The 12,904-nt window shown below is 43.0% G+C and overlaps 1 protein-coding gene across 1 annotated transcript; it reads left to right on the top strand.

Moving 5' to 3' along the window:
* Positions 1 to 10,609: 10,609 nt before the first annotated feature.
* Positions 10,610 to 12,604, top strand: Gjd2 (gap junction protein delta 2). The gene is made up of 2 exons (XM_026393117.2): positions 10,610 to 10,680; positions 11,710 to 12,604. Exons 1-2 carry the CDS (start codon positions 10,610 to 10,612, stop codon positions 12,602 to 12,604), a joined length of 966 nt encoding a protein of 321 aa, XP_026248902.1.
* The last annotated feature ends 300 nt before the right edge of the window (positions 12,605 to 12,904 follow it).

The following is a 12,904-nucleotide window of genomic DNA, read 5'->3' as shown; positions in this document are numbered from 1 at the left end:
TCACAGTATTTCCTATAGTTCATGCATTTAACTAGTACTATAACAACTTGGAGACTTCTTCAGGGGTTGGCGAGATGTATAAAGTTACATGGAAGAGGGGACAAACCAACTAATCAACTCTGTCTTCTTAACATAGACTGACAACTAGATACCTCTGTCATACTCAGCACATATATATTTACATTTTTGTGCTTTAGTTAATGTAATCAAATTCCCCTTCAAAGAATGGTTTTGCCATTACCAAAGATATTTAGAAATATTTTCACCAGTTCCAGAGCAAATCATAACAAGCAGTTGGTGAGTTCCTATGCAGTGGCAGCAGGCTGTATTGCGCAAGAGACCTTTCATGTTCAAGGGGAGCTACTTGAAAATACGTAGTTATTCATACTGTCAAGTGTATGTGTTGATGCCATAGGGCAGGAATCCACATAGCCTTTTTTTTTTTTTTTTGATGAATGGATAGGTGATGCTAGATAGGTTCATCTTTCATTCAAAGTGTGTTTCCTAGGAATGTTACAAATACAGCACCAATAATACCTCCACCTTATGTCTACTTCAAATCTTTATCTTAGCGTTTTCAGAGCACTATTTTCTCCCTGGAAAATCTTATTTAATTCCAGATACACTATTTATATGAGTTATTTGATTTAGAAGACCTGGAACTATATTCTAAAGTAGTATTGTACATATCTATTACAGTACAAAATTTTTAAAAACATGTTATGAGAAAAATATCCAGAAGTCATGGACATTAGTAGATAACACAAAGAAACCATTCAACTTGTAAGTTGGAGAAGCAGGTACCTGGATTCCAGCTTACTATGAGCAAGAAACTTTGCATGATGCAGGTACAAATCATTTTTCTCCTTCTTTTAAGTGCAGACTCATTAAAAATACATTTTCAAAATCCACTAATAAAACAAGCTGCAAATCAGAGATATGATAAATTAAAAAAAAAATAAAAATAAATAAATAAATATTTTAAAAAACAAGCTGTGTAATCAAACTGGTTCATACAACTTACAGTAAAAAACACAGTGTGATTTTTCAAGCAATGAGGACTTTCTTATGTACAATCAAGGGCTCTGAAGACAATTTCAAAAGAGAAGCCTCAGAAATAGCTGGAGCTCTGGCACCAAATTTGGAGCAAATTCATATTTTCTTAAGAAAACAACTTTTGTTTTGTTCCATTCAGGGTATCAACAGAAGTGTTGATCTCCTTAGTCCTTTGGGGTAGTTGTGCCATCTTTAAATAATGTTATTCAAAACAAATGACCAAAGTCTCAGGAAATTCCTGAATAATGATATCCCAACATGCTCTTCTTCCTGCAAAGAAACCCACCTTCCATTTGGACTTTACTGGGGTCTCTACTGAACAATAGGGCTAAGGCAAAATTCAAGTTTCTAATGAAAAAAAAAAAAGGTGCAAGAGTACATAGGAACTATGGCCTTCCTAACTGGGGGCTGGGCCCACTCTTACCTTCTTTGGAAATTGTTAGATGCCAAGGGGCCATCTTGTACAATTTGTCTACTGTACCCAGAAACAAACATTTGAAGAAAGGCATTACAATCAATAGTTGCCACTTAATTTCAATCAAGCGTGGAATTATTTAGGTTGACCAACATAATCAGGGCCTATTTGTTTCCTCCATAATTAATGAATATCACAAATCTGAGATATTCTTAAGAAGCCATTCAACTTGTTTACCTGGCAGCAAAGAGTTAAGCTAGAGATGTGTCTTTGATGTAGACACAGCCCTCAGGGGAAGGAAGGTAGGTGCATGAGGATATTATCTGAGCATAACTGCTCAGCAGGGGTGGTATTATCACTCATTTCCTCGAATCCACTCCTGCCAACCCTCCAATCTAATCTCACAGTAATACAAATAGCTTGTGCTTCAAAAAATAAATCTAATCCTGTCACTCCCCTCTTTCATGCCTTCATATGCTGCACACGACTTTTAGGGAAAGATGCCAAAGTCTTTACCCTAGCTAAATCAATCCCTGGAATCAGTCCCTGCCTGCCTCCCACCCAGCAAGTCTCAAACCTCTGGTTTCAAACCTCTTCCTCCTTTGCTAAGCCATAGAAGCCATGAAGTTCTTTGAATGTGCTACTCTCTCCTACCCTGTTCATTGCTGGTCCTCCGGCTCTGAATGATTCACCCTTTCATTCACCCTTTCACATGTTTTTTTCTTATTCTTCCTTTAAATGTCAGCTACAGAATGTCTTTCCCCTCATGACCCTTTCTCATAGAGTAGGTCAGTCCCTGCTGCTCCATTATATATCCAGGGCTGCATATCTCAGCACTGTTCATCAGTAGTTACTTGTCGATTTAAAAAATTGTTCTCTTTGATATGTGGATGTTAATGCACAACAAGGGGGAAGGGGAAGAATAGAAGTTCAGTGGATTAGACAAAGGGGAATGAAGGAAGGCAGGAGGATGGAAATAGGAAAGACAGTGGAATGAATCCGACATAACTTTTCTATGTACATATATGAATACACCACAGTGAATCTCACCATTTTTTATATCCACGAGACTGGGATCCTACCCTTCTGTCTACAATTCTGTTTTCCTGGAGTATACATTAAGCAATCAATATTAATAAAATAAATTCTACTGTCATGTATACTAAAAAATAAATAAATACTAAAATTACATTTTAGTCTTTGAGATTATTGGTTAATAAATATCTGATTAAATAATATATCTCTCCCACAAGATCTTAAACTCCACAAGGTCAGAGAATATACATCCCCTAGCACAAAGGAGACAATGAATAAAACTTCAAATGGACCAATAAATGAGTGACAGACTCAAGAATATGTATGTGTAAATATATATGCACATATAAAAATAATGGGTTGGGAGAATGTAGTTGTAGCAAGGAAAGTAGACATACAGTAGATATTTGTGGATGTCTATTGATTGTTTAATGTATACTCCAGGAAGACAGGAGAGTAGGAGAGAACATGATTAGATGATAAAGAGCGAATAACAGGCTATTCATCCACTCACCATTCATTTTTATTTATTCAGATGTCACAAGATAAAAAAAAAATCTTTTCATTTCCTTTCATTTTTAATTCCTCTTGGGAAAAGAAGTGTCTTAATTGTAACAATACAAAGGACTTTGGTAAGTACTTGGTTTAAGAAGTAAGTCCCTTTCCCCCAAAGCATCACCTATGCCACCAAGCAATGAGCAAGTATTGTAGTCTAAGTGTGGCTTTCTGTATCATCTGTCCTGTTGCAGACATGAAGGCTAGAGAAATTACAGGAAAAGTGAGCAGCTTAGCTCCTACATGATCCCTCTTGGGTTCCAATTGTCACAACTTGATCATTAATATAAACTCTTTGATGGACATTTTAAGAGAGTCTACAAATAAATATCACAAGGGAAATTCTGTGCTTTTGGCTGAAACATCTATCCTACAGAATCAAGGCAGTAAAATTAAAATGTTATTATAAGTGACAGCATATTGAATTTCTATTCTTACCTGAATGAAGACCATCCCACCTCTGCATGAAATAGAATAACAATTTATGACATCATGACAGAAGCAGTGATGCTGGAAAACAAAATACATGGACTGTTCTTCTTGTGCTCTGAATAAAAGATGTAATCGGATGCAATCATTTCATTAATACACACATGGCCCTGTAATGGGAGTACAGAAGGCCAGATGGCCCCAAGTAGACTGAGATGAAATGAGATGGGTGTTTGCAGTTTAGCAACTAACTACTTAGCCTCTATGGATTATATTAAGTACTTACAGAACCACATGAACACATTTTCAGAATGAAATTCTGGCTTTGTGTCCAGAAACACTGTTCCCATGACAAGAAGAAAGCCTGTTTTACTGGAGTCCTGCTACTGTGGCTACTGTGCCTAAGTAGTTAATGGTTTACCTCATTGCACTAATGCTCAAACATGCATACTAGAATCACCTAGCTGCTTTTAACATTTTTTAAAATATATATCTTTAGATTGTTGATGACCTTTATTTTATTCATTTATTTATATGTGGTGCTGAGAATTGAACCCAGTGCCCCACACATGCTAGACGAGTGCTACCACTGAGCCACTACCCCAGCCCAACTAGCTGCTTTTTTTTCTTAAAACTGCACAACCATCTTACCTCCAGAAATGCTGATTTAATTGATCTGAGGTATAGCTTAGGCATTGGGATTTTTCAAAGCTCTGAGGTGATTCTAAGGTGCAGTAAAGTTTAAGAACCATCACATTTGTGTAATTCTAGTATTTCCACAAGTAGGACCACTTTATAGATCAATAAAAGAAGCAAGTGCTTGTGCGGTGTCATTTGGGAAGGCTCAGTACATCCCTTGCTTGCAAATAGCTATTCACTTCTTAAGTGCAGTATTTGGAAAACTACCTAGAATATTTCATTTCTTTGGATGAAGGCTTTACAACTTAAATGAGGATAATTCCTCTGAGAAGGATAATACATTAAGTGGTTATCGGTTATTAACACCCTGGTGTGTGCTCCTTGATCGGATTACTTTCCTTTATGGTGGTGGAGTAATAGGGAGTGGTGAAGCACAGAGGTGGGAGGCTCAGAGATCAATAGTATGAATCCAAGGTGAGATCCAGGTATGGAAGATTTGACAGAGACCAATCTATAATGGAGGCAGAAAGATGAATACATACCAAAAAGGTAAATTTGGTATGATACTCCCAAGGCCAGAGAACACTGAAGTAGATCAAATGGGCAAGCTGCAGTCCATGCTCTTGACACACTGTTGGCTGAGCGAGCATGCAGTAAATGACAAGTATCCCCTTTCCAGTCTCACCCCAGCTGTAGAAACAAGAGGATCTACAAACCAGACTTGGATGTTGGAGCCTAAGAGTGAGCAGAAGGCAGGAAGGTTGACAAGAACTGCATCAACACAAACGCCTCTGGGCTGAGTAATGCCTGAGCTCCCAGAGTCCTGGCAAAGGCAGAAATTGGCAGAATTTCAGGAGGTCAAGACGCCAAGCAGGCAGGGGAATCCATGTACAATTATGAAAGCAGGGAAGGACTTTGATTCAGATCTTAGAGAAGGTTCCTGTGGGGATGCATACCAATTCCACATTACAATCTTGGCTGTTAGTATGAAGTACCAGGAAGAATCCAAGATCGGGCTCTGACTTTCAGCACACATTTTGATGTGGAAGAAGGGCAGATGGGGCACATGTGGAAACTAAAATATACTCACTCGATATATTCTCCCAGTTCTCCAAGGGCAGGTCCTACCCACATGCACTTCCCCTGCAATTTCCTCATCTCTTTTATACAGACTGGAAATGCATCAGCAGGAAACTCAGCTATATCCTGCATGGCTGGGGCTCTGGCTGGACAGCGACAAAGAGACTGTGAAGAGGCGGATGCCCAGACCCCAGGCAGACTCTTCTGCACTGTAGCTGAATGACTTTTGAATAGCACTGACTTAAAAGAAATCTCTTCCTGCAGGTCTAATGAGCCCCCCTGGGATGCTCCCGATGTGAATGGGAATCACGACTTGACATAAATGGGAAAGATTATGTGTCAGCGGGGCTGATTTGATTCTTAATGGAGTGTTAATTTATTTGCTGTGATTTCACACATCTGCTTTGGCCACAATGCCATATTACGTTAATCCCTGAGATATTACTACACAAAGGTATATTCTCTGTATACAAGGTGGATGGGGAATGGGAAATTTGTACATGTGATTTTTTTAAAGGGATACATACCCTTTTGTTCAAAGGACTAGAAGGCAGAATACTTTAGATTTCTCTATTATTTGGGTACACAATCTCTTGGGGTTAAGACATAGGTTGGTATTTGGGTCCATGAGAAGGCAGAATAGGTTTGAAAGAAACAGGCATTGGAGAATCCTAGACCACAAAGCAAGCCACCATACTTAGGGCTACTTCAGACTGGGAGGCTGGATAGCTATTCCCTTTGGAGATAGTTCTCTATAGATTCTGTCTAACTACGAGAATCAAAAGCATTACCCTAAACATTTGGGCAAACCATAGAGAGGGAGACACACAAGAAAAAACAAATATCACTTTGCAGCAAAGAGGAATAGGTTTCATTGTCACTTATGTTTTTTTAAGTCTCACAAGACATGTTGGGTTTGCCCCTTCAGAATATAATTTGATGATTTCATTAGGAAACAGATGTATGTAGGCCACTGGGGGAGATAAAGCTTGGTTAATCCTAGCTGTTTGTGAATGAAATGTTGAGACTTTAACACAGAGACCAATCCCAAATCGAATGCGGTCCCTCTCAGCCACACAAATCCCAGGAGACTACAGATGCTGGTGCTTCCCAGGGGAGAGGTAGCCAGGGCTGTGATCAGTTTTCCAAGGCCACCGCTCTGATGTTGCAGCCTAAGCTTTGCATGCTCACCACCACTCCCTGGGTTAGTTTAGCCAGTATCAGGACCGTAATGGGGGGAGAGAAGAATGGAAGTGAGAACAGTAGAGGCTGGTAGTTAGCAAGACCCTTCTACTGAGGGGTCCAGGCTGTCCCGCAGTGTGTAAGGACTTTCACTTGGCAAAAAGAGCTCCTTTCTCCCCTCTGGTTTGAATAGGACCCATTTCTACAAAGGGAACATGTAGCTCTCCCAGGTTGAGGAATGAAGAGCCAAAATTTTATTGTTATCCTACTCCTACAACAAATGGTGGTTTCCTCCATGCTAAAGACACAAAGGAAAACACTATAACACTGGCATGTCCTCGGCTCCCCAAGAATTTATGGACCAGTAGAGAAGAGGTCAATAGATTAACCTTCATTCTTGCAACTCACACAAAGTTCCTATGAGGTTGCACTTACAAATATTTGATGTTGCAAAGCTCAAAGGTTCACCTGATTAAGAAGAGAATGAAGTTTTAAGCATATAGCAAATCCACACACACACACATACACACCTATGGTATCATCATCAGTAACTATATTCTATCCCTGAATTCGAATCTTCAACCACATCCTTCACTACATGACTTTGCAGTTTTTCCTCCTAGATGTGGAGAATATTTTTCTGCTCTGTTAATGGAAATTACTGTTCAGTAAGACATGGATTTGCAAGGCTAACAACCCAGGGATTATTCTCCTTTAAATGCTTGCAGGTGGCTATATCCCCATGATCCAAACCACTTTAATTTCCCCCCCTTTTTTTTTGTCCTCAAAGTTAACATTCTTCACCCATTTAAATTATTTTGATCTTCTTCTCTTAGTATCGCTTCTTAGTATCACTTCCTTCATAGCTTTTTCCTTTGCCACTTGTAGATACTTTTGGCAAGTCACCTAAACTCTGGGTGAGTGTTAACATCTATGAAAACAGGATGGAATTTTCTGATTTCTAGGATTCATTCCTGCTGTGACTTTTACTTATTCACGGAAGTAAAAGTTCTGAAAATTTTATTGTTATCAGAGCCAGTGATGAGAGCTTATTAATAATGCAGTTACTTAAACATCCCTTAGAGTTTAATTTAGTACACATGAGATGGGAACGGAGCCTCTGTATGTTTAATGAACCCATCCTAATGCACATTCTAATGCACACTGAAGTTTATTCTATGAGTCTATTGTTTTTCATCCAAAGCCATTACTTTAATATCATAGAATGAGTTCTAAATAAGAGCTTATGGAAAGAACTTCCTTGCTGATTTAAATGGGAATCTCAGAGGAGACTTGAAACAGAATCCAGGGAAATGAAATAGTGTATTAAGGAAACTCAGAGCTCTACACAAAAATTTTGTATTTCATGTGGCACTATCAGGGCAAATTATTAGTTGAAAATGGAATTGGCAGGGCTCAAAAAAGGAAGCACAATTTAAAAAAAATGAAAGTAGTTAACAGTTTTGAAAGTATGGTGTTTAGAAAAAAGGTTTTTACCTTAAAAACTGGCTACCTAGTCAAATAGATAAGTCAAACTGCAGGTTCTGTGTACAGGTGTTTTCATGTGTTTATACACCTATGATGTATATATGTGTGTTCATATGTTGAATATACATGGCATATTAAAATATAGTTCAACATATTAAATCAATACTGACAATTCAGTCATAGCCAGTGCTTAAAAGTTGCACTGTGAGAATATTTAAAGTATATTTTCTCCAATCTGTCTTTAGGACTACTATCTTTTTTTTTTTTTTTTTTTTTTTAAGAAAGAGTGAGACAGAGGGAGAGAGAGAGAGAATTTTAATATTTATTTTTTAGTATTTGGCGGACACAACATCTTTGTTTGTATGTGGTGCTGAGGATCGAACCCGGGCCAAACACATTACAGGCCAGTGCACTACCGCTTAAGCCACATCCCCAGCCCAGGACTACTATCTTTCAGGGTTTGGGAAAGCGGAAATACAATGACTGAGTTGTCAGCTTATTATGGTACATTTAAAGATGTTAAACAGCCCTCCCTTGGGACTTTCTTACTCATTCTCTTGTCTGAGATTCTTAACTCCAAAAGTGTCCGCCAGAAAAGGAGCAAATACAGACACCCAGGCAAGGGGAAAAAAAAGAAATTTAGGAAAACATATCAGGTGCGAGTAGGAGGATCACTATTCCCTCCATAAGCCAAGTGAATAAGATACCCATTTATCTCCATCCTTGAGTCTCCTCCCTACCCAGAAGGAAACAGGAATATCTGCCTTTGTCCTAATGTTCCATTTACACCTTATACCTTTCTCCATCTTGGGGAGACTCTTTTACTGTTCCAGTGAAAAGCTGCTTCCTTGGGGGTAAAGATGTCAGCCCTAGGAGAAGACCTCAGTGATCCCTCTGGCACTGAAGCTTGGGTTATATCTTTAAACATCACTCATGTGAAGTGCACTGTGAGTGGGCTCAAGCCCCTAAACATCATTTATGTGGAAGTGCCTTGTGAGTGGGCTCAAGCCCCTATCCTCCAGCATCCTCCTTGTGTCTGGGCCACCAACTACCCAACCACCTTGGCTGTTTTAGAATTGAAAGCTCACCATGGTGTGGCTTATGTAACACACATATGTGCTATGATCCCTGTGGATAATTAAGGCTGCATTCTATGCCTAAGATGAGTTAGCAAGCCTTTCACAGTTGTATTTTTAAAAGGATGATAACTACTTACCCATTGTGCTTTTGGTACATTTCTATGAAACACTCTAAACTATGGGGCATTTAGATGAAACACTCTCTTCTAAAACTGACCTCTGCGCTGATTAGCAGCCTGGTGTCATTGTTTCAATTTTCCAGTGACCAATTAAGTAGTTGCTCTAGACAGAAGTGACAACAAAATGTAAATTTAAAAGCAGAAACCCGGATTGCTTGTGAGGGAAGAAAGCCAAGGATGGGTGAGAAAAGTGGGGGGTGGGTGAGGTTGTGAGCCATATTTTTGTTAGCGGAATACTGGGTCTCCTTAAATTGAGAATAGACCACATTGTCCAGAAGAGTACCCCTCCTCCCATTAGTAAAATAAAAACAGCAGAGTATCTGGGTTTATGCTGGGAGAAGTGAGACTTTTAACCATGGCCACCCCACGAGTAGGCTGGGCGCGGGCTTTGACCCAGACCCTCATTCTCACAGTCAGCTTCACACCTGCTTTTCAGCCTAAATGGACTCTCATCCTGTTTTCCTCACCCCAGCATCAGATCCACGGTGTCTCAAAACCACAGACTCACTCTCAGCAAAGCTGTCCTCTCCAAGAGATTTTAAAACGCCACCCCCCCACCGCCCAACCAGTGTCTCCATCTAGAAAAGGAATTTCAGTTGTCTCCCCGAAGGCAAAAGCGAAAGGCGACGGATGCACCGAGAAGATAAACTACCTACTCACGCCCCTCCCCACTCACCCACGCGTCTGCTCCGGGCTTCCCCTCCTTCTGCTGGGGGCTGGCGGTCAGGTGAGGTTACCTGGGCGCCCCAAGAAGCCCCAAGGGGCGCTGCAGTTCTTCCTTTCGGAGTCCCCCTACTCCCTGCCAGGCCCCAGGACTCTCGCCCCTCTCCCCCCGCGCGCGTCCCCGACCCCTCGGGCTCCGGCGCGCAGCGACAGCAGCACGCAGCGCTCGGCTCCCCTCCGCCGACCTGGCGTGACGCAGGCAGAGACTACTTAAGGGCGGATTAGAGGCGGCGGCCGCGGATTCCCCAGCTCAGCAGCTAGCTCGGCGTGCACCGCCCGGGCATAGCAGGCAGCAGCGCGGGAGCGTCAGGTGCCCGCTGAAGTGGCAGGCGCTGGGGCTAGTGCCGGGACCCTCCCCAACCCCCACCCTCCGGCGGAGAGCGGCGCCGGGAGACCCCAGCCTGGCTGGCGGGAGCTCTGGGACCTTCACGCTATCAACACCGCCCCGCCCCTCTCCCCGGCAACTGCGGAATCCGAACGCGATCCCCGGACGGCGCCGGTTCGTGCCAGCTCTCTGGACCGCGCTAGCAGCCCCACCGGTCGGGACGCGCGTGGATTTCTTTCCCGGTTTCCCTCTTTTAAGTATAATAAAAGGGAGGGGAAATTCGTGGATTTTAAAAAATTTTGTTTGCTTCTTTAATCGGGGGGCAATTCGCTCCCAGTTGGGAGGTGCGGCCCGGGGAGGGGCCAGGAGCGGGAACGTGCCCGGTGCTGCCCAGTCTTTGTCTGCTGCCCCCGGATGCACAGCGATGGGGGAATGGACCATCTTGGAGAGGCTGCTGGAAGCCGCGGTGCAGCAGCACTCCACTATGATCGGGAGGTAAGGGCGCCAAGCCAGCCGTCAGTGGGCCCTTCAGCCAGCCCGTCGGTGGCCCTCGGGAATACCTTCTCACTTCCGGGCCGACCCCCTTCCCGAGTCCCCAGCCCGCCCTCTGCCTCCTCCCCATCGTTGGGTCAATGCTTCTATTCCTCCCGAGTTGAGGGATTACCCGACGCCCAGTGACGCCCCCCTTCTCCAGCTACTCCGGAGCAGCTTCCCCATCCCTTCCCTGTGAAGCACGACTGGGGGAGGGGGAGTTCACTGTTCCCACATCAGAAAAGGAGTTTTTGGCTCAATCTTTGCCCCCCACTTTTCAGAGTCAGAGCCAATCTCTATCCAGTTCCCTAAATAGAATGTACAAAGAAGGCAGGATTGCATTTGGCCAGAGAAGGGCAAATGGAGAGATTGATTTTCAGAGCAGATGAATCTTTTCTCAGCAAATATTTATTAAGCTAAACTTATTTGTCTTTGAAAACTTATAGTGTCAGGAATCCACACACCCAATTGGCATTTTTGTGAATCTATATCTATGTATGTTTCTGTCTGTGCATATATGAATATGTGTTCCTAGCTGCTTGTTTCTGTAAGCATTAAATTCAATATTTATATTAAGAATAGATTAAATTTACACACAGAGTAGTTCTATCATCCTGTGTGTAGACTTTGAAAGCTGCACTATCTGTACAGGTATTCTGGGTGCACTTGCCATATGCAGACTAAAGGTGTGTATTGTGTCTCTGTACATTCCATGTACAAAAATGAAATCTATAAGTTTGCAAATAAACCATGACCAGTATATAGAGGTGTGCATGCCTGAGATCATTGTAATAAGTGTCCCCAGCCTTGCTAGCACCCAGCAGAAAAGGAAGACAAAAAGGTTTCCCAGATTCCTAGTTCAGTACCACGCAGGAATGGACAGCTCCCCTGTGAAAGAACTGATAAACATGAGAACAGGGAAGGGAAGAATGGGGTTTCCCGTCAGTGATGCAGCCCATGAGAACCTCTCTCCCTCCCTCTTCCCCTGCTCAGGATCCTGTTGACTGTGGTGGTGATCTTCCGGATTCTCATTGTGGCCATTGTGGGGGAGACGGTGTACGATGATGAGCAGACCATGTTTGTGTGCAACACCCTGCAGCCCGGCTGTAACCAGGCCTGCTATGACCGCGCCTTCCCCATCTCCCACATACGTTACTGGGTCTTCCAGATCATAATGGTGTGCACCCCCAGTCTCTGCTTCATCACATATTCTGTGCACCAGTCTGCCAAGCAGAGAGAACGCCGGTACTCTACTGTCTTCCTAGCCCTGGACAGAGATCCTCCTGAGTCCATAGGGGGTCCTGGAGGAACTGGGGGTGGGGTCAGTGGTGGGGGAAAGCGAGAAGATAAGAAGTTGCAAAATGCCATTGTCAACGGGGTGCTGCAGAACACAGAGAACACCAGCAAGGAGACGGAGCCAGATTGTTTAGAGGTTAAGGAGTTGACTCCACATCCATCAGGTCTGCGCACTGCAGCAAGATCCAAGCTTCGAAGACAGGAAGGCATCTCCCGCTTCTACATTATCCAAGTGGTGTTCCGAAATGCCCTGGAGATTGGGTTCCTGGTGGGCCAATACTTTCTCTATGGCTTTAGTGTCCCAGGGTTGTATGAGTGTAACCGCTATCCCTGCATCAAGGAAGTGGAATGCTATGTGTCTCGGCCCACTGAGAAGACAGTCTTTCTAGTCTTCATGTTTGCTGTGAGTGGCATCTGTGTTGTGCTCAACCTGGCTGAACTCAACCACCTGGGATGGCGCAAGATCAAGCTGGCTGTTCGAGGGGCTCAGGCCAAGAGGAAGTCAGTCTATGAGATCCGTAACAAGGACCTGCCCAGGGTCAGTGTTCCCAATTTTGGCAGGACTCAGTCCAGTGACTCTGCCTATGTGTGAAAGGGCAGGTATTAGGAAGGTTAAAGGGTTACAAGTTGCCACAAGACAGATAACTGCTCAAGGTTGGATATATCTGCCCTCATATGTGACTCACCACTAAGATGTAGGATAAGGCTGGTTAACAGAAGATCTTGCATCAAAAAGAGAGGAGAAAAAGCAGAAGCGTTATCATATCATCATTGGCACTGGTTCCACATAGGCACTTGGGTAGGGTGATGAATGGATGAGTTGGATTTCTTTGGGACCTTTTCTTCTATGGCCCTTCTTGATCCTGATAACAGTGGACTTGCACAGCTTCTG

Source organism: Urocitellus parryii, chromosome 6 (assembly GCF_045843805.1).
Source record: "Urocitellus parryii isolate mUroPar1 chromosome 6, mUroPar1.hap1, whole genome shotgun sequence".
NCBI classification, from domain to species: domain Eukaryota; kingdom Metazoa; phylum Chordata; class Mammalia; order Rodentia; family Sciuridae; genus Urocitellus; species Urocitellus parryii.
This window is presented reverse-complemented; position numbering and strand designations above follow the sequence as displayed.